Source organism: Copadichromis virginalis, linkage group LG5, assembly GCF_057382275.1.
Source record: "Copadichromis virginalis isolate Kocher_CV1m ecotype Utaka linkage group LG5, C_Virginalis_male_GT1.1, whole genome shotgun sequence".
Taxonomy (NCBI): domain Eukaryota; kingdom Metazoa; phylum Chordata; class Actinopteri; order Cichliformes; family Cichlidae; genus Copadichromis; species Copadichromis virginalis.
The window spans coordinates 32,076,203-32,098,191 of record NC_140622.1 but is presented as its reverse complement, the minus strand read 5'-3'; the positions used below and the strand labels follow the sequence as shown (position 1 = coordinate 32,098,191).

Sequence of the window (21,989 nt, the reverse complement as noted above, 5' to 3'; positions counted from 1 at the left end):
TTTTTTCTTTTTAAATCACATGTGACTGACGATTCTATACATGCACATTTTATGTCTTGGTGACCACAGACCAAATTACATGCAATTTATGGTAACTGGTTATTCTAAATCAGCCACAGAGAGTGTGTCATCTGTCTGCGCTAGCCCTGTCATGTTTTGGCAATGTGTCCAGGATGCACTACAGTGAATATCTGAAACAACATAGGGAACTGGTGTGTTAGTATCACAATGGAAGCATCTTAGGGCCATGTTAAACACAAACTATCAGCATTCATAATTACTTAACAAAATAAACACCATCATTAATATTAAATAGGCTTTAAGTTTCATAAAGCGATCGTGGCTCAAGAGTTGGGAGTTCGCCTTGTAATCGGAAGGTTGCCGGTTCGAGCCCCAGCTTGGACAGTCTCGGTCGTTGTGTCCTTGGGCAAGACACTTCACCCGTTGCCTACTGGTGGTGGTCAGAGGGCCCGGTGGCGCCAGTGTCCGGCAGCCTCGCCTCTGTCAGTGCGCCCCAGGGTGGCTGTGGCTACAATGTAGCTTGCCATCACCAGTGTGTGTGAATGTGTGTGTGAATGGGTGGATGACTGGATATGTAAAGCGCTTTGGGGTCCTTAGGGACTAGTAAAAGCGCTATATAAATACAGGCCATTTACCATTTACCATAAATAAAGGTACTCAATTTGAATTGGACCAGGGTGATCAAACTCCCTTAAGTTCAATGACCCAGTTTACAAACACACATCCAGAGTGTTTTTGGACAAAATGATTTTACAATTTGACTAAGTTTTTTTGAAAGTACATTTTCATTGCCAGTTGCCTCTTGGACTCTGTGTTTGATAGTCCTGTATCAGACTTTTACTTTTTATTGTTACATTCATTCATTCATTCACTTAACATTTGGCTTTCTTTTTTTCAGTCTGAGTACTTCAGTATTTCTATTTCTGACAATAATCACATTTGCAGTTCTGCAAGCTCATGCACAGTGTGACATGTGCTAGAGGTCGCTGTATATGAACACACTGTAATGTGTGAGGTGAAGTGTAGACAAATGTCATTCGCTTTGATTATGAAATCCTCAGCTCAGTTATTTATCTGCATGCTTCTTCAGCTGTCTCCAGACTGAGTACAGGGCAAGAACTGACCAGAAAACATTCTGTTGTTCAGAAGATTTATTAAAACACATTGAACAAATACACAGAATACAAATAAAAAGATGACAATTCACTTTTTCATTCAACTGCTATACAGCACAAATATCAGTACCATAACACTGCTTGGCGCTCATTGTCTGTAAATGCCTGCTATACCACCACCTCCCAAAAGTGAACCATCAAACGCTTCACATGCTGTGCATTCACTGCAACAAAGGTGCCTTTTAACAGGGTCTTTTGGTAGCTTTTGAAGCCACATTAATAAGCATGTGCATACATTGTTAACATATTGGTAATATTAGACTGAAGCCTTTTTAACAGACATTACATTCATACTGACTTCAGTTTGATTGCATTTCAGTGAAGTATTGTGTTTTTCGACGTCATCTCATGGTCACAGTTCCAGAGGAAAAGGACAAGTTTTTGATTGATGAGCACATACGGTGCACATAGCAGTTCTATGGCAACACCATCCAGTAAACATTCATCTTTTTCAGTTTAATACAAAAATCTATATGACATGGACTTATCTCTGAAAAATCTTTCAATTTCAACAAGTATTTACATGTTTCTGAGGTTCTGTCTGTCAACCATCCATGTCATGGTCAAGTAGTTGCTGGCATGAACAAAAACGGTAACGGAAACAGCATCGATTCACACTAAAAAAGCGTAGTGCACTCAAGATTAGTCTCATGATGCTTTCCAAATCGTAATGTTTTGAATTTGACTTTTAAGTCAAAGCATTTCGAGAAACGATGAGTGCGATACAAGCTGGAAAAATGAAGAGGGAATCAGAAGAGAGCACCTAAGGACAACCATTTGAACTGGCAAAAAACAGAGTAAGGATATACACTCACCATAAATCACTATTTCTTCACTTTAGATTAGTCAATAGCAATTATCCTTTCAGCATTTTCAAATAAGTGCCTTGGCAATGGCATAATAATAATCATAATACAAACATATCATTGGAAAAAGAAAAAAAAGATAGATTTGTCAATAAAGATTTGTACATTTAGTCCTAATATTCTTGCAGTGTGTTAATAGAAAATTAAATACGTGTGAATTTATAAAAAGACTGTTTTACCAGGTGCAGTCACTTTAGCACAAAACAGTAGATGGAATGAGTAAACATGTAGTAGCCTTATCACCAGGTAAAGCAATAAATGACCACGTACACTGTTACTAAGGAGGCTGAAAGTGACGACATCATCTAAAAGCAATGATGGTCCTTGAATGCTGATGCACAGAGAATATTACTTCAAATGAAAAGCTTTGACTGTAACACCACAATTTACAGTCTTAACCTCTGCGGAGGAAATGCACTGCAACAAGAACAAATCATTCTGGATCATATCCTTTAATGGCACCAAGTGACCAAAAACATTAGATTTAACCTCAAAAAAAGAGAAGCAAACAAAAGCGCAGTCTGCATCAAATGTTAAACTTGAGGTGACATTGCACCATAAGCACATGTGTTCTTATTTAGTCCTAACAATTAAAAGGGAACTGGGAAAGTCCCTGGGATATAAGAGGGATAAAACTCCACCCTCCATTCAGGACTCTGGTCTCGGTAACACTGAAGCCCTGTATGTGGATGTACCAGATGGGTCCCTGTTTACAATGAAGTCCCACCGGTCATGGCCCCAGGGTTAAGCTCTACAGCCACTACTAACATTCAAATATAGAAAGAATCACAAATATTGTACCATACACAGAAATACTCAGTCTTCTCTAAAATGCATTAAAAATCATTCTTGCCACTCCCAAAGTTTCTCTCACTTGATTTTCATGTACAACACTAAGCCAGGCTTCTGATTTCATCCATGTATGTTTACATGTGTTCACTATCATTAGACATATGTGAGGTAAAATAAACAGCAGTCTCTCAGTATATACAGTACAAGAGGCCAACGTTCCCAGGTACTGCAGTCAAGTCTCCCTGCAGGTTTAGCAGAAATTACTTTCTTGAGATTACCAGCAGGTGGCAGTCTTTAGAGGATTCTCCAAAAGCCTGTGTCCAGCTACTGCATACATGTTAATAGTTCTTGATTCTTTCAAATCAATATTTTCTTCACAGGTTACAACATGAATGACAAAACACAAGTTTATTTAAAATAACAATACTGGCCTTCAAAAAGCAATCTCTTATCAAGCTATGACTGTAGACATCCTCGACGACTCCACTCTTCACAGGGGACAAGCTCCGGGGGAGCACAGTCACAGTGTACAGTAAATAGGCAGATGAGTAAAAGCAACTGAGTGTATGCAGATGAAAAGAATTGAGGCTGACGCAAATAAAACACACATTCCAGAATCAGAATGAGCCCCAATCAAGCGCGTCAGGAACTCAGTGCCACCAACTTGCTCGAGTCTTCCACTGTAGTGCAGAGCGAAAGAAGCTGTTTTCAAAGAAGCTGCTCCATTTTCCTTCTTAATCTGCAGCTTTCCATCACAGGTAAACAAAAGCAAACATCTACTGAAATACTTCTATAGGATTCTTTAAAGATAAAAGTGCAATTGTTAAGATACATACGTCTGCATTAAAAAGTTAATTGCCTTATCCGTAGAGAGAAGAGAGCTTGACTTTTAGATCTGGAGTTAGGAAGGAGCGAGAGAACAAGGAGAGAGTGGCGTAAGAGTTGGTCAGTAGTCATCCATTGAGATTCCATCCCTGGGAGTTTCTGACCTGAGGTCAGTGTTACAGAGCTGGTCTAGTCCTCAATACAGATGACATCACTAGGTTTGCCTGATTTGAGGTCAGGCGTAGCCACGTCCCTCAAGGAGTCAAGTGACTTCTTGTCCAGATGGCTTGTAGGGGGTGGGGGGCCATTAGTGGAGACTGAAAAGAGAAGAGATCTTTTTTTGTGTGGTTCACTGAAACAATATGAATGTGAATGTTGAGAATTTTGCCAGATGGTATGAGACAGTTGTTTAAAGGCAAAACAAAGTCAGTAAATTTCTAAATCTTTCTTAAAAAACAAAACAAAAATTAGCTCTATGACAAATTAAAGCTCTATGACCAGCTATTTATAAAGCTAGGTCATAGGCCAAAGTGCACAATGGACATCTGCAGTGATGTGGGAAGATAGAATTTAGCTAATGTGACTGTTTAAAACCTGTGGGTTTCTACTAATGTTTCTACTTTTAAATGACTGCCTATTAGCATTAAGTAAGGATGGCAAGAACAATGACAATAAGTTGATTAACATGGATTCTTGATTAATTAAAATGATCCTTAACAATCACTTGACTTATCTAAGAAAACTAGTGCTTCTGCAAACATATGCAGACTTTTGCTTGTAGCTTTTTATTGCATATTTGCCAAGGTGACATCATTTACTGTACATGTAATCTCTCAGCCTATTGCACATGAAATTGAAATGCTATCTGTGTTGTGTGTCACATACAATATAGTGCAAAATGTTGATTGTTACCGCTGACGTATGGTCCTAAGGGCATCTGACTATAGTTAACCATAGGCTGTCCGCCTGGTCCTCTGAATCCGCCTCCAAAACTGCCGCTGTACATCTGGGAGCAGCCAAACCCACCTGGACTAAACGGCTGAAACACACACAAAGGATTAGTCATCCTGCTGTAAACAGCTTTGTGATTACAGCAGGTATTCAGTATGAGGTTTTTTCTACTATACAGTGCTTAAAAGGCTTGAGTTGCTCTGTAAGAGAAGTTTTCTTTCTACACCAGCAAAGTAAAGACAGATAAAAGCGGAGGAAAGTGCGTCGACTGTGTCATGGTCAGGAAAGCGTTGTCATAACAACCAAAAAAAGACTGTCAGAGCATATGGCCACAGAGACTACGCGGCTGAAATGATCCCTTGTATAACAGAACAAAATACACACTCTACAGCAGAGAGGAAAGCAAAGACACAACAACTTTTTCTCCTCTGGGAGCAAAATGTGGAGCACAGTGGTGAAAGCAAACAACTTAAGGGAGATTTTTCTTTCCCCATATCGCACCTGAGGGAAATCTTCCGTGGGGAATAGCGAGCCTAAGTTTGAGATTTCAAAGGAATAGTGTGGCTGTGTAGTTGCGACAACGGTGAACTTCAAAGGTTTTGGGACACAGCTTTTCCTTTTTCTTAAATTTACTTAGCCAAGTTGCCCACTTTTGAGCCTTAACCTGTTTTACAGGAAATGAGCTCAAATAACTTTAATTCCATTTTTTAAAAAAGCTTTCTAAAACCCACCTGATCTCCTTGACAACCACGCTCCATCTCACCTGCTGCGGTGGAGGTTCATTGCCTCGGCTGGTGAGGCGGCTCAGGATGCTCCGCTCAGACATCTGCAGCCTCGCCGACACCGGTGGGATCCTGGACAGCATGTTGGGCAGTCGTGTCACATCTGCTTTCATGTCACTCAGAAGTTCCTCCAGCTGGTTCAGCACTGCAAGAGCACGAACACACACAAGAGCAGTTTCACTTATGTTAGTATTAAAAGAATGATTTCGATAAAATGTCGGGAAAATGCATGTAAAACTTTTCCAACACCCTTGACATAATTAGTGTGAACCTCAAATAATTAAAAAAGCTAATTTGTTTGTTCCAGGACCTGAAATTAACAAGTGCCAAGAACTAAATGCCAAAACATTTTTCACTGGCAGACAAATCAGTGAGGGTCACAGTCAGCATCATTTTGAAACGATAACATTTTAACGCCTCAGTTTCAATCAGTCTTTGGCCTCTTCCCAAACTTTCATCCTACTAATCACTGTAAGCATGTTTTAATGGTGAGTCAAATTAACATAAAATGAAGCCACTGTGTCAAACAGGATATTTACTGGCTGACTTTTAGAAGCTCTTCACAAAACAGTGGAGTGGAAATATCTGTAAATGCTTCCTTTGGCATCCTGTTTACTGTCTGGATGGATGGAATTGACAGCTGTCTCCATTTGGAAACAAAACATGTATTATTAACAGGTTAAAATAGCTTTTGCGTACTAGTAATTAGTGAAATGACATTGACACTGTTTCAAATAACATAAAAAAAGACTTTTTAAAGTGTAACTGCAGAAGTTTTTTTCACGTGTTATAAATCTCTTCTAACCCACCCACTCCATGACACGCTGTCCAGCCACAGGAGCATGCTCAGTGAGAGACTGAGGTGACCTAAATGCACCACTGAATGACATACGTAGAGCTGTTTGTATTATTGGAGCTATTTTGCAATTGTTTGCAACATTTGGAATTTTTTATATTGGTGTTTTAACTTGTTCCTTAGTGTTCTTACTGTCTTGGAGCAACATAATTTACTCTGGTATTAGTATACTGATTCCAACAACACAGCACACTGTGAAAGAAACACAAATACTATTTATTTCATAAAATATACTGTCTCAGTTAAAAAATAGTGAAGTGCTGGTAATTCTAGGAAGATTTTAGGGAGTTTCAAGTTAATATTTCCTCCTGCATCTGATTTGAAACAGAACGAAGCACAAACAAACCAGTTACTTTGCATCACAAAAAGCTATTTATCAGCACTGGGTAGCTGAATCTCGCCAGGTTAAACTGTTGCTGTTTTTGACACTGGGCTGCGGACCTTTGTGCAGCACGGCGTTGGCAGGTTTGTTCCCAGCCAGAGACTCTTTGGACAGGTGCTGGTGGGACTCGGCCAGACATTCCACCTCGGCAAAGCGAGTGTTGAGTGCCATGGCAGGGTGACTCGGGTCCTGGGTCATATTCAGGTAAGCCGCCCGCCTCAGCTGCTCCTCGATCACCAGAGCCTGCTCTAACAACTACAGTGAGGCAAAGTAACAAAGAGAAGTTTGTATGAAATGCAGACATAGCAGGGAGATGCAAACTGGTTCCATTTGTATTCAGATTATAATGTGAAGAATGTATTATTGTTATTTTTCTGTTTTTTTAAAAAAAACAAAAACAAAAAACTCCACACTTGCCTTAAAGCGGCGAGCCAGGAATTTGTTTTTCATTTCTAAGTAGTTGCCCTTATGCATCTCGGTCTTGAAAGGCTCATTCAGAATCGCATAACGTGGATCATTCTGAATGTCTTGCCAGCGAGCGTAGCCATGTCTGAGATAAATTCACGGTCAAAGAAAGCAAATGGGAGCAAGGAAAACCTCATAAAATTCTTCAAATAAAGAGGAAGCAGGAAAGTGTAGTTTTACATCATCCTCACATTTTGTAAATATCAGCTCCGCAGCTACTTCTGTCATAAGTAATTACATTGCTCTGCCATATGCTTCTCGCTCCTCACTCTGGAAGAAAGGATACGTCACGATGCCAGCCAACAGCCAGTAGTCATGGCGACGGTGCCAGATGTCATGCATCTTTCCAGAAGACAGCGCTGCTCGCTCTTCAGTCTGCCAGAGGGTGTGCAGCTCTGACGGTGTAAAAATAAAAACAGGGTTCTTACAAAAATACAAAGTAATATCCCATATGTCTGTAACACGTAAAGAGAAATAAGAGCATATAAACACAAACAAAACTTATATCAAAACAAAGATAAATCAGTGTGACACCTGAAATAACCTGCAGTAGAGATTCTGAGTAAACCAAAGAAAACACGGGAGGAAAAGTGGGGAGAGAAAGAATATCTATTTATAAGGTGCAGACTTCACTCTACAGTCTGACGATATGGATAGTCTCAGAAAATCAGACTCAGAAGACTTCTATGATGGGCTTATAAGTGACAATTTCTCCCAGTGACACAACATTTGTCAGTGACTTTGTGAACTCAGAGTCTAATTGATCAACTTTATCTCATATCTCATATGTGGATATGAAGGAGGAATGTGACCAGAGTACTCCAGGTGACACCTGGTCAGTCAGCATCAGGTATATTAAGGACAAATAGCAGAAATCGGATTGATTCTTACCTGTAAAACCTCCGTCAGCAATATTAAACATGAACTTTGCTTTGAATCCATTTTTGTCTTCTTTCCTGCTCTCGTCTATCTCATCCAAAGTGTCCTTGTCTCCATTTATTCGACCCTCTAATGCGTCTTCACTCTTTACATCATCTGCAAAGGTTACAATTAATTAAAATAAATATCTGTGGTGTATATAGTGGTGTATATAGCAGAATAATCCTCCATCTTTAATTTAAGGAGTCATAGCACGTTTACCTGGTTTATTTTCCTTGTCTTCAGTTTTTGCCAGAGGAGAATCAGTGTCTCCTTTTTCTGAGGACTTTTCGGTTTCTTTGCATGGCTCCACTGAGGATAGAAGAAAAAAGAATGAATAAACAAAGCACAGCCTTGCAGATAAGTAAAATCTGAAGTACACAGATCATAAACCGCTCACTCTTAGGTGAGGTGATAGTGGATTGCGCTTCGGACTGTTTGAAAGCTGGCTCTTTTGGGTTAGCAGATGGCTCCGTCTTTGTGGAGGGCGACTCGGTTCTGTTCCTCTCATCTCCTGTTTTCTCCTCTGAGTTGCCCTTGTTCTCGTCACTGTCAGTTGCCTTCTCGGGTGCAGATGCTGGCTCAACAGTGGAAGCCTGCCGAGGGAAAACAGACAGGACAACAGAGGGAGAAAGGATAGAGTCGGTAAAGGGCAAAAAAAGACAAGTTAAAAGGTGTCGGAGTTTGACAAGCGTCTTCTGAGAATGATGAGTTATGGTTACAGTGTGATGACCCATGAGATGATGGACAAAACAATAAAGGAGAAAAGAAAGAAAGTGGTGGTTAAAGGGAGAAAAAAAAGGACTCACTTCCTGCTCTGACAGTTTCTTGCTCTCTGGCTCTGTGGCTTCCTTGTCCTCCGCAGTACCCAAGAAAGACTCAGTTTTTTCTACATTCCAGAAAACAACAACTCAGCTCATTTGCAGTCATAAAGTGATACAGCATGAACTTTACTTTAACATTTAGAGGAAAACAGAACATGATCAAAGCAGACCTTGTGGGATAGGAGTGCTGGGCTGAGTAGCCACAGGGCTAGCTGGCACAGGCGTGTTGGGATCAGAGGATACACTCTCATTCAGTTTCTTCAGCTCCATTCCAATGGGAATCAGATCAGGAGAGCTTAACTTCCCATTTACATGCTCAAACTCTTGCACCTACAGTAAAGAAAAGAGATGCAACTGTGATAAAAAGAACATCCTATACTTTCACTGGATGTCCTACTTTCTTTAAATAAGGCATTAGGAAGAACTCTATTATAAAATTATAAAGTACATGTAGCATAATTAAGCACTAGTAAAATATTAATTCTGGCTCAAGCCAGATGGACCAGCTCATTTTAACTTCAAACTTAGCCTAGTTATCATGGCAACTCGGTTTTTCAACACTTTTTAAAAACTTTATTTGCCACAGGCCATGCACAAAAACATTAATAGAAAATCTAATTTTAAACTGTAGCTCTCATAAGGGAAGAGCTGTATTCTGCCAGCTGTAGCTACTTGCTAGTCTCTATCTGTAGTACTTGAGCATGTAATACACTAATGTTATACTTTTAAAAAATCTTGTAATACTACAAGTTTACTATGTATAGATTAAAATAAATGAATTAATATAGCTATTGTTATTTGCTTTATACAGTAGTGTGCAAAAGTCCCAAGCTCGTCATAACTTCTTTATATTTTGTTGTTAAAACTGGTGCAACAATTTATTAAAACACCTGTTAACCTACTTGGAAATAAAACATATAAAGACAGACAGTTAAAAAGGTTAACAGTTCAAATGAGCCTGGAAGTCAATATTTGGTATGATCACCTTTTATTCTTCAACAAAGCCTAAACTTAAAACTCTCTTAGGCAACTTTCTTCTAATTTACTTAAGTAGTCTTCAGGAATAGTTTTCCAGGCTTCTTGAAGGACCTCAGAAATGTGAAACATTTCATCACTGATCCAAGAGAGTGATGTACGTGCTGTTTGCTTGTACTCACATGCCAGTTTTAGGCAGTTCTTGCCCAAGTGAGTCAAGATCTCGATCCAGGATCAATAATTCAGGTAAGGAAATCCCAGAAAGTTCATTCTGTTTATCTGGAAACAGAGTCCAGATGAACAAAATCAAACTTTTAGTGATTTCCAAGCGACTGAAGAAGTCATTGAGAGTCTCTTCATCTGGATGCCATCCATATGACTTCTTCGGTCCCTCCATCCCTTGAGTTTGGTGTGTTTTTATGATTAAATTATTCATAGGTCAGTGTTAAATGGTTAAACTATTGTAAAGGACCATTTGTAAGAATTGTAAGAAGGTAAGAAATCAAGGGTGGCTCAAGAGATTTGCACAGTACTGTATAATATAAAGAAAAAGTAGTATTAGCCTGTGATCCTACATTGGCGAATATAATTGTGGAAACTGTATTTAGTAACTTTCTAACCTTTCTAAACACTTTACATACAAATCTTCATCCACTTCAGTCTCAGATGTATTCACTGCTGACAAATCTCCAAAAAACATCTTATTTTGGAATATGCATGATGTTCAAAGCAAGAAAAAGTTTGTACCCAAAGATTACCCCCCCCCCGCCCCCCCGCTTTGGCTTCCTCCAGGATGGGCTGACCTACTTTTTCTAATCTCAATGTTCCAGCATAGGAAGAAAATTTCTTTGGCTGAATAATCGGTACCTTTTTCCTGACAAGGGACATGACTCCGATCCTGGTAAGAACATGCTGACGAGACAGCCCCTCGCGAGGGACTCCATCGGCAAAGGTCTCTGCTCCATCTGCCCCCGGCTCACATAAATGTCTCATGAACAGAGACACGTAGGCCCTAAGGAACACAAAAATTTCTATAAGGTTACCAGCACAAACTCACATTTTCAAACCTCTACTAACGACTAGGGAGGTAGCAATAAGCTTGTTTCAGACACGCACTCCTTTCCTGTCATCTTAATGTCATTCAAGAATGCACACCCTGGTGGCAGAAATCTCACTGTTTCGAGGTGATACACTGCCATGTATCACTCTGAACTCAAACATGTTTCTGCTGTGCAGCTCACTAAACGACATGACATTTTGGAGAATTCCCCAAATAACAACATCATGAGAAAAAACCTAGTGTGAGACACCCATTTTCAGTCAGTGTATCACACTCTCACACTGCCCAAACTACTCTCCTGACAGTATCAAAGCTTCTTCTTCAGGAAAAGACGATTATATACGTTTCACAGGCTTACACGCTCGACACGGTCGGAACACCACAGCGAGTGCTGAAGATGTTTGTTGCTGGAAGCACATACATACCCTACCTTTCATGCTAGATTTTGTTGTACATTTTAACATCTATTAGAAACTGAAACTACACAGATGACACTGTGTACTAGACATGTGCACTGTTACACTACATCAGCATGTAAGCTACAGGTTAACATTTTCTGATCTGTTTAATGAAGCTTAGTAAAATGGGTATCCATAACTACATATAGGATGTGCCATCTCTAATTATTAAAGAAACTATCAATACATAGAAGACAGCTGAAGTAAATGCTAATGCAGTGTAGTGAGTCGCTTTGGTAAAACATAATGCCATCACTTCAACTGACTGATTGAGAACAAGGTCAAAGTAATAGGTTTGCCAATAGTGTTATTGGCTGCAATAGCAGCAACAGGAGTGATGTGTTATAATTTGCAGGCATAAAATTTTAGTTTTAACAACCTGTGGGCATTTTCTTTCCCACTGCTCCAAATTAAAGTGAAATTGGCAAGGCCGACCTTTACCAACGTGACATGAGCAATCTGGAGCATTGCCATGGGCTAGCAAACAGTGTAAACAGTTAATGAAAGAGCCAAGAGCTGCCACTTAATATAATGACAGGCCCCTCTTGAGAAAAAAATTGCACTGTGTGAAAACAAAATTACAACTGATTCAAATAACGCTACTTGTGTCATAGTTGAAAAATGAATAATATTAGAGCTTCACCTGAACTCGCGCTCACTCTTCCCTCTCAGGTCCCTAACTAGCCAATGAGAGTTGAAAGCATCCTGAGGGGGCATGCCCCAGCGCATGATGGCATTAAGGAAGGCTTTCCTCTGACGAGCGTTGAACCCAAGGACCTTGAAATGATGATAATCAGAAAACAGAGTAATAGAGATGTTTTAGATAAAGAGGTTGTGAATTCAAAAAGTCAGAAAGAAGCAGTAGAAAGACATAAGAAGTATTCCCTTGTATATTAAAACAGTTCTAAATTATACTTGTGGATATATGTTTTATGATGTAATAACAGGGTGAGAATTTATTGATCCTGATTTCTCATTTTACAAAGAAGCACATGATCAGCTGCAGAGCAGTGATGCTTCCTGACATGCTGCTCAAAAATGTCAAATTTTCTTCAAATGAGGAAATATTCTAAAGTGACTGATTACAAAATGATCTGGTAAGACAAACAATTAAAGTAAGCCAATACACTTGAAGATATGCGAGGACTTCCTGGAATTCATACCTCGATACTGCCTCCAACCCGAGCCAGTAAGGGTGGAAGAGGTTTGTCTTTCTCACTCTTGAGCTGCCGACGTGATTGTCTGCGTCCTCCTACGTAGAACAAAACAAAGTCCGTTGTCAGAAAGATGGGCGCATGTAGGGACATGTATAATGACAGAAAAAATACAGTAAGAATCTGTTTTGTTTATATTCAAATGTGACTTATCGTGTTTTTTGCTGCCTACCTTCAGGCCTCTCCTCGAAATCTTCGTCCTCGTCCTCGGACCCCACGGAGTACTCCGACTGATTGTCTGAAAGATCATCCTGCCATTCTGAGCCACACATCAAAGAGAAACAGTACATTGCGTTCGCTTCTGTTGGTGGCCACCTGAGGGCGCCATGGCACTGCAGATTACTACAGACCACTACAGTCGGGCATGCACATACTGTACCACTTCAGGCCTCTGGAAGTGAAGTGAGGGTTTGCAACTATGGCAGACAATCACTTTAACTTTGAGTGTACTCTAAGCTACAATGAGCTTTAAAGTCTTTATTCACTCTTAAATAAAAGTTCAACTGCAGGACAACTACAATCGACAGGACGCTGAGCATGCAAAATTACTGCAAAAAGGGGTGCTTTAACACCCATTGATAAAACTACATAAATGCATGAGGTACAAGTGAGCTTTAGGGCAGTATAATGAATTCTAAGAGTTACAATGAAGAGGATACACCCAAATGATCCCATTTTGAGATAATGCCACACTCTTGTCTCTCTAATAAAACTCGGCAGACATGTTGATAGGGAGGTGCTGTGTGTCTCTTGAGCCTACCTTGGTCTTCCTGGGTCGTATCGTTGTAGTTGACCTGCTTTCGGATGCGTTTGCCTTTGCCCAGATTTCGCGCCAGATCTTCCTGCTGTTGCTCATAGTGGTGGCGGAGGAGTTTTTCCCAGTAGTCCGGATCCACGTTCTCCTCTTGCTTAATGATCTCTCGCTCTACCTCCTCCTGAATAATAGCACATTAGGACACATGCGTAAGTATCTCTAAAACAAGGCCTATGTCGAAGGTAGCGTATTGAGCAAAATAATTGAACTGTGATATAAATGAGATCTACAGATTTTGTGTGTGCGACCCCAATTATCATGATGTCACATGATGTGAAGACGGTTAAAATCTCACCTCTCCATCTTCTTCTTTCACCACATACTGAGCCACCTTGAAGGAGCTCAGGTACTCATTCATATTCTGTATCTCTGTGTCTTCAGTGGCATCCTGGCTGCGGTCCAGCAGCTTTGAGATAGCATCATCGTCGTAGTGAATCACACTGCCCTCCTCACCATCTTTGTTATCACCTGTTAATGAGAGGCTTTTACTTAATAACGAGTGGAGGCGCTTTTGAGCAGAGGAAAGTGTGTAAGCTTAAAAATGCTGATAGAAATCTACACAAAAAGGTCTCTAGCACAGGAATATCTGTGAATAGACAAACCCCAATAAAAATGGGTGTGCTTTTGTTCAATCCATAACAGAAACACACGTCAGTATACACATAGACAGACCCATTGTTCGTGCTGCTTCCATTTCATCTTTAAAAAGCTCCTCAGTTCCAAACTTTAGGATGTCATCCAGTTCTTGTTTGGACATGGAGCCCATTTTGGAGCCCAGGCCAGGGCGCACCACCAGGTGAGTCAGCATCATTTTCCTTTTGGCCACTTGGGTGATTCGCTCCTCCACTGAGCCTCGAGTCACAAACCGGTAGATCATCACTTTCTTGTTTTGGCCTATACGGTGCGCTCTGCTAAATGCCTGTAACAAAGAGGAAGATACAAGGCATGACACTGGAGTGAAGAGGTGAAATTAAAGAGATGGTTTTTCACTTGAGAATTAAAGCTCAACTTGTTACAAATTACAAATAAATAAATAATAATAATAATTCAATATTAAAATATTCTATGTGGAGTCAGTACTTGGATGTCATTGTGAGGATTCCAGTCAGAGTCGTAGATGATGACAGTATCTGCGCTCGCCAGGTTGATGCCAAGGCCTCCAGCTCGTGTTGAAAGCAAGAAGCAGAACTGCTGCGCGCCTGGTGCTGTGACATAAAACAGAGCAGCGAGTTGCTTTGTGTGTTTAAGAGTGTGTGAGTAAGTGAAAGCCAGACTGAGACAAATGTGCAAGTGCACAAAAAAAACAACCCTCACCATTGAAGCGGTCAATGGCTTCCTGCCTTAGACCTCCAGTAATCCCCCCATCAATACGTTCATATTTATAACCCTCAAACTCAAGAAAGTCCTCGAGCAGATCCAGCATCTTTGTCATCTGTAAACACAATGTTGGACCTTACAGCTAAAAAACCTGAAATTGTCTTTGATGTCATTCATCACATAAAACTGCCATCGCACAGAAATGGCTAAAATATAGACAGACTCTGACACATACATTTATTTGAGTGTTACCTGAGAGAAAATGAGAACTCTGTGTCCTTCATCTTTGAGCTTTTTTAGCATTTTCTGAAGCAGCGTCAGTTTTCCTGAGGACTTCACCAGTAGGTTGCCATCATAAGAGCCATTGGGTAAAACAGGAGCCTCCTTCAAGATAAAACAATCAATGCCAGGATGGAGATTAGCTCGAGAATCATTGCTTGCTACAGTATCTCTGAATAACATGCTAAACCGAACTCAGAAAAAGGGGCAGTTTTCTAGTTTTCTGTGTTGGTTGATATAAGTCATCTGTACTCTGAAATAAAACAAATAAAGTAAATCTGCCTTACCACAGCGGCCACAGGGAACAGGTAAGGGTGGTTGCAGCACTTTTTCAGGTCCATCATAATGTTGAGGAGGGACACCTGGTTCCCTCCACCTTTGGAGTTCAAAGCCTCGAAGTTTCGTGTCAAGATAAACTTGTAATATTTCCTGCAGGTTAGAGGTCAGATAGAGTCAGGAGAAGAAATGAAAATCACAATCAATTATTTGCCCATGCTTCCTTCAACACGGTTATGCTTATTTTTTTCAGGCTTACTTCTGCATGGGGCTAAGCTCCACTCTGACAATCAGCTCTGTCTTTGCAGGCATATTCTTGAAGACATCAGCTTTCAGCCTCCTGAGCATGTGAGGTCCCAGCAGGTCGTGGAGCTTTTTGATCTGATCCTCTTTAGAGATATCAGCAAACTCCTCCAGGAAGCCTTCCAGGTTACTGCAGGTCACAATGAAATGAAATTATATTTAAAAAAAAAAAGCCTATTTCTTAATTTAAATGTATTTTATTTAAAACAAGAGATCTATCTATTTTTGCTCCAGTACAATGTGCTGACTTAAAACTGCTTGAAAATGGATGCTGATAGTCTTACTCATCACAAAATGTAAAAGTGTTTTGGTCAGTTAGCTGTGCCTGTGATGTTGGAAATGTATAAAATTTGTCATTCTGGAGTTTTAAATGGACAAGACTCATTACTGGGCTGAACTTATGAGATAATAAGGAGGATCAGTCATAAAATCTATACCAATTTACCTGAGCTGCACAGAAACTGAGTCTATACGGGCAAAAAAATATTAGATGATGGTGAATTTTCATTGGCTTTAGAAAACTATTAAAAAAGACTTAAAATCAGTTTATACACAATTATTTATAATGAAGTTATTTACATTCACTTTCTTCCTGTTTGTATTTTTTATTGTTCATAACATTATATATATCATAATTTAATGCATGAAATCCATGAGAAAAAAAGGTAGGAAATTATATACGATAGAAAAGAGACAGCACATACTTGAAGCGCTCTGGGGTGAGGAAGTTAAGGAGGTGGAACAGCTCTTCTAGGTTGTTTTGAAGAGGAGTTCCAGTGAGCAGCAGCTTGTAGTAGATCTTATACCCATTGAGAATTCTGAAAAACTGAACATGAGAGATTGTGCAAGATGATGAAAGTCAATGCCATATGAAGAGATGTACACCCTACTCTACTCATCCTTCTCATGCATTTTTCTTTTTCTGTTAAAAGGATGCTGTTTCTGCTTCCAAAGCATATGATAGGATATATCTCAGTGCAGGCGGTGCAGCTTTACCTTTGATTGGTTGTTTTTTAATCTGTGGGCCTCATCTACCACCAGACAGGCCCAGGTGACAGAGCTCAGAATGGCTTGATCTATAGTAATCAGCTCATAAGATGTCAGCAGCACATGGAACTTGATAGGAGTGTCTTTCTGCAAGGGAGCAGATTGGATGGTAGATACGATGATTTAGTATGCGCTGCATGTAATAGGCATAAAATGAATTAAAAACAAAGTAAAATTATCATTTATTTCATCACCTGCGGCTTCAAAAAGTATGCACTTGAAAAACAGTATTTTGACCTGGTGAGAAAAACATGGATGAGCATGGGGTACACTACCTTCATACGGAACACCTTCCGCCCTGATTTTACTGCACTGTCTTCAAAGGTGAACTCGTTCTCCCTGATGATTGCCCTGCTGTCTTTGTCTCCAGTGTATGTCACCACATAGAAATCTGGAGCCCACATCTCAAATTCTCTCTCCCAGTTAATGATAGTGGAAAGGGGTGCGCTCACCAAGAAAGGTCCTTTGGAATGACCCTGACAGAGACAGGAGACATTAGGTTACTTCCCCATAAAATACATCACCCGAAGAAGAACTCAGTTCATCATTTTACTTTTTACGCACAATATTATTAGCTCTAAGTTTATATTCCCATTTATATTACTAACAGGTGCTTTATGAATTACACCCACAGAACCAAAATGTGATCTATGCAATGCAATATGGAAAAGACAAAAGAGGACAGTCTTTCAGTCTTACCTCCTTATACAGCGAGTAGAGAAACACTATCGTCTGCACCGTCTTTCCCAGGCCCATTTCATCAGCCAGGATCGTATCTGTGCCCTGAGCCCAGGAGAACCTCAACCAGTTCAGGCCTTCCAGCTGGTACGGATGTAGCGTTCCCCCAGTGGCATTAATGTACCATGGTTGGTGCTCAAACTTGATGGTGGGCTGATAATAGAAATAGGAGGCAGAATCTTGTAAGAGTCTTTCGGAAGGTCTTTCAATGCTTTTTTATTTTGTTACTTTGGCTCTCATTTCCAGTCCAGATCTTGTAGTTTTTGAACAACTTAATATCAACCTATGAATCATTTAAGCATAAAAAACATTAGCATAAACATAAGAAAACTTAGCAAAGGACAAATCTGAAATTTTATCTTTATGGGCTTCATTACAAGCAATCTGTCACAAAAACCCATAATTTGCCTTTAAAAAATGAACAGTTGGACAAAACAAGAAGCGGGAGACCTAAAAAACTACCAACAGCAGATGAACAGTATCTAAAAGTCATGTCCTTATGAAACATGAAAAGATCCAGGAAAACATGAGATAAGATGTGAGAGATGCATCTGGTGCTTCACCATGTAAAACATGGTTTGATCTTGTCAAAACTGCTGAAATTATGAATGCAGAAAAGTTCCATAAGATTTTGATCCAACATGCAATGCCATTTTAAAGCATCACAAACACACTCTCAGTGCAGTAAAAGCATACCTGAATAGAAAAATACACAATAGAAAACTATCAGTTTTGGATTGGCCTCCCCAGAGCCTGGATTTCAACATTACTGAAACTGTGTGGGATCCTCTTGACAAAGAACTGAACAGAACACAGTCAACATCCAAAGAAGAGCTTTGAATGTCCTTCAAGAGGCCTGGAGAACTATCCCTGAATTATCCTTAAAGAAATTATATGAAGGATTGCCTAAGAGAGTTCAGGCTGTCCGGAAGAATGAAGGTGTTCATATCAAGCGAATTAAATTTGTAAAAACTTTGGCTTTGACTTTTACTCTGTATTTCCATTTAGCCCATATTTCGTAGCACCTATATACCATTTTCCAAGCAAAATGCAAAGAAATGAGGGGTGACTCATAACTTTTTCACAGTACTGTATATGTGCAGTTTAAATATAGACTCTAGAATAATCAGCCACGATAAATTGTGGCTTTAGATCGAGAGCATTACTTTTGAAATGTTTGCTGCAAAAACCTGCTGCAGGCAATCACAGTTCAGTTGGCAGAAGTGGGCCCAAATATCCAAACTTACATCTATGATTGGGGCATCAGGAGGGACTTCTCTCTTTGGATGGTCATCTTTTAGTTTCTTGCCTTTCCTCACCACAAGAGGGCGCTGATCCTCTCCTAAAATTTGCTCTCTGAGGAAAAGGAAAAAAAATTATAACGAAGCAACAATTTCATGTCACAACAAATGACTCTAACGGTTGTCACAGACAGAGGGCGAGGATGAAGGGAAACAGCAGCAGATGTAGGCATATGCTTTTGTTTACTTTTGTGTGCAGGGGATTTCTGTGTTCTCACTGTCATCTTCCCACCGTGAGAAAGCTACTTGAAAAAGGTACAAAACACAGTTAACTAACCTGTGATCCCAGTAAGAAGCTTTATGACTTTCATAATCTGGGATGTCGAAATCATCCACCTCCCAGGTGCACTGGTCGTAGGGCAGGTCTCTCCACTTGATCAAGTAGTGCACATCACCATCTTTATCAAAACTACAAAGCAGAAAACAGCTGCAGGTTTTATAAATTTATCACACTGATCATTAAACAGACACTGAAAAACAACTTGATATGAGACCGCCATATGGAAGATGTTTCTTTCTGATCATTTAACTGTTATACAGATATATTGTGAAATGTTAAAAGCAATAATTAGAATATCTGGTCTATAAAATGTATGGTATTTTAAATACATCCTGAAAACCCTGATCTGAGAGTCTGTGTGAGCAGCTACCTATGATTGATTATCCGGTGGATAACCATCCACTCTGGTTTAATGCCATAACGGTAGAAGCGCTCCTCCATCGCAGCATACTGGGGATCTTTGCTCTTTCTCTTCTCACTGTTGAGCTCCTCCTCTCCGGAGCCGTAGTCATATGGCGGGGGCTCGTCCATGTCGTTCTTACGCTGATAGTTCCGGTACATGACCGTGTGGTACAGCTCCAACTGCACAACCAGCAACAAAGCAAAACTATTGGTTTTGTAAGTTTCCTTCAAGCACCTCCTTGAGCAAAGTAGGTACAAAAATGCAATATATTATTTTCCATCTGTAACAATGAAACTGACTTAATTAGTTACAAAAAACCCAGACTGATATTAATAAAGAAAAAGTTCGTGTAAAATAAATTAGGTGCTTTGTCGAGCATTTGAAGGAAAACTTCTCCATGAAAAACTGAAAAATAGATTTCATGTAACATTGTGTTTTTCTAATATTATATTAAAAAGTAATAGATCATCCAGTAAAATCCTCCCTTGGCTCCTTCGGTTTGTTCTATATTTAACAAAGAGAACACTTTGGCCAAGAAGAGCAGAAATGTTAATTTGAGACTGGACTGACTTCTGGCATCTCACCTGCAGTTCGCTGACCCAGGAGCAGTGCCAGTACGAAAGGCCAGCCCACTTAACAAAGAACTCCCTCTCTGGGCGGCCCTTGAGCGGGGGGTTGGTGAGCGGATCTGTTGGCTTGCCATCAGGTCCTGTAGGTGGTTCGGCTGGCAGCGGAGCTTCTCCCCACGTCCAGTGCATAATCTTTTGTACTTTTCCTTTAAGGGGAGGGCACTGCAAGGAAAAAGTAAGGTTCTGTCACACACACAGCTCTTCTTAGCTTCTGACTGAGTAACAATAATGAGTTTCTGTAAAAATATGAAGATGAATATGAAAGTCTTTGACAAGCAATCACCCTCCTAAAGGAGACATATTTCACATTAACATCAACAAGCTAATGTGGCTGAAACTGCTGTAGGTGTGCACACTTATCAAAGTGAAAGAGGTCACCCTTTATCTGCTCTGGCTCTCTAACAATGTATATTTATGCATCATTCAATTATGTATCAGTGACAGCGCTCTGGTAATTAAAATCAACATGATGTAAATGTGTCACGTTTGTAAACAACAAAGAGAAAAGACAAGACTGAAAAACAAAATAATTTGAACAAAATCACCAAAGAAAATCCATCCATCCATCCATTCCCTTTCGGGGTCGCTGGAGCCTATCCCAGCTGTCATAGGGCGAGAGGCAGGGTACACCCTGGACAGGTCACCAGTCTGTCGCAGGGCCAACACACGGGGACAGACAACCATTCGCACTCACATTTACACCTAGTGGCAATTCGGATTATCCAATCCCCACAAGCTGCATGTCTTTGGACGGTGGGAGGAAGCCAGAGTACCCGGAGGGAACCCACACAAACACGTGGAGAACATGCAAACTCCACACAGAAAGATGGTGGAATTGAACTCGGAACCGTCTTGCTGTGCGGCAACAGTGCTAACCACCGTGCCACCGTGCTGCCACCAAAGCAAATGTTAAACTAAATATCGTTGTGCACATATACAATTGAGGTTTACTTACACTCATCATGGAGATGAATGTCATGCAAATTTTGGGCTTTTAATGATATTTTTTAACTGCTCTTTTTCCAGGATGAATGATGAATGAATTGATAGCATACATCTTTATTGACTTTAAAACAATAAGATTTTGGTGCACAAGTTTGTATTTATTATCAATTTTCTCTAATGCACACAGGGTCAAAAGTATGACAACAGTTCTTTGAAATGGATACAGTCGGTTAAGATTGAACTTCTGGAAAGGGCTTCCTAAAACACAGACCTCGACACTATTGAAAATTTGTGAAGTAGGCTTAAAAACGGGGTACTTTCAAGGAAACCAACCAATTAACTTTACCAATTCTGCCAAGAAGAGTTGTCAAATATCCAGCCAGAATTATGCCATAGGTTTGTTTATGACTACCAAAAGTGTCCTCTCAAGATGCAACTTGCTAAGAAAAGTTTATCCACATATCATTGAGAGTATATGGATATATTAGAAACTACAAGAACTGTGTGGATTATAGTAAATCTAAAATAAATCAAACTTGTGCACTCAGTTCTTGTTTAAAATCATTAAGAGTGTATGCTGTACAACCATTTATGCTGAAAAAAAAAAACCAGTTCAGAAATCCCAAAGTCCCATTAATAGCATTCATGTCCATCATGAGTGTATGTAAAATGTCCAGTTGTTCTGACTACAACATTTTCATGAACCTATGCCTAATTATTAGCCATTTTAAACAAAATAATATCAAATACTACGGCGACTGAGATGAACTTACCATACAGCGCGGACATAACCACTCCCCATTTGGTATCTCGGGAAGCGGCGGGTTGAGGCAGTGGATATGGTAGGATGATGGGCAGGTATCGCAACACAGCAGCTCTCCTCCATCTTTACAAACTCTGCAAAACTCCATGTGGTCATCCTCTTCCTCACCTGGAGCCTCCTCCTCATCTTCATCTTCATCTTTGGCCTCCCACTGGATTCCCTCCTTCTCCTAGAGGACACAGTTGATGTGGGCATGTTAGGGAGTAAAACTAAGCATACATATTCAGTTTAACTCTGACTATGTCAATTTTTCAGACATAGAGATATTCG

General features: G+C 40.1%; 1 protein-coding gene across 3 annotated transcripts in view; it reads right to left on the bottom strand.

Moving 5' to 3' along the window:
* Positions 1-1,154: 1,154 nt before the first annotated feature.
* The window catches only part of chd5 (chromodomain helicase DNA binding protein 5), a 36,607-nt gene continuing 15,772 nt past the window's right edge, over positions 1,155-21,989 (bottom strand). Inside the window, exons 9-40 of one of the 3 annotated variants that reach the window (XM_085457370.1) lie at positions 21,670-21,888; positions 19,907-20,113; positions 19,290-19,501; positions 18,917-19,048; positions 18,586-18,694; positions 17,300-17,491; positions 16,876-17,076; positions 16,550-16,687; positions 16,258-16,379; positions 15,510-15,683; positions 15,262-15,403; positions 14,948-15,079; positions 14,693-14,810; positions 14,459-14,583; positions 14,051-14,297; positions 13,674-13,846; positions 13,325-13,499; positions 12,737-12,823; positions 12,514-12,602; positions 11,994-12,127; positions 10,700-10,844; positions 9,028-9,187; positions 8,843-8,922; positions 8,434-8,629; positions 8,256-8,345; positions 8,007-8,150; positions 7,402-7,510; positions 7,068-7,200; positions 6,710-6,905; positions 5,394-5,557; positions 4,565-4,718; positions 1,155-3,996 (exon numbers count right to left, since the gene is read on the bottom strand). In XM_085457370.1, coding sequence (XP_085313496.1) covers positions 3,869-3,996; positions 4,565-4,718; positions 5,394-5,557; positions 6,710-6,905; positions 7,068-7,200; positions 7,402-7,510; positions 8,007-8,150; positions 8,256-8,345; positions 8,434-8,629; positions 8,843-8,922; positions 9,028-9,187; positions 10,700-10,844; positions 11,994-12,127; positions 12,514-12,602; positions 12,737-12,823; positions 13,325-13,499; positions 13,674-13,846; positions 14,051-14,297; positions 14,459-14,583; positions 14,693-14,810; positions 14,948-15,079; positions 15,262-15,403; positions 15,510-15,683; positions 16,258-16,379; positions 16,550-16,687; positions 16,876-17,076; positions 17,300-17,491; positions 18,586-18,694; positions 18,917-19,048; positions 19,290-19,501; positions 19,907-20,113; positions 21,670-21,888 — 4,827 coding nt within the window. In that variant the 3' untranslated portion in view covers positions 1,155-3,868. The remainder of the gene's footprint in view (positions 3,997-4,564; positions 4,719-5,393; positions 5,558-6,709; positions 6,906-7,067; positions 7,201-7,401; positions 7,511-8,006; positions 8,151-8,255; positions 8,346-8,433; positions 8,630-8,842; positions 8,923-9,027; positions 9,188-10,699; positions 10,845-11,993; positions 12,128-12,513; positions 12,603-12,736; positions 12,824-13,324; positions 13,500-13,673; positions 13,847-14,050; positions 14,298-14,458; positions 14,584-14,692; positions 14,811-14,947; positions 15,080-15,261; positions 15,404-15,509; positions 15,684-16,257; positions 16,380-16,549; positions 16,688-16,875; positions 17,077-17,299; positions 17,492-18,585; positions 18,695-18,916; positions 19,049-19,289; positions 19,502-19,906; positions 20,114-21,669; positions 21,889-21,989) is intronic. The other 2 variants (XM_085457372.1, XM_085457371.1) reach the window with 2 other exon arrangements.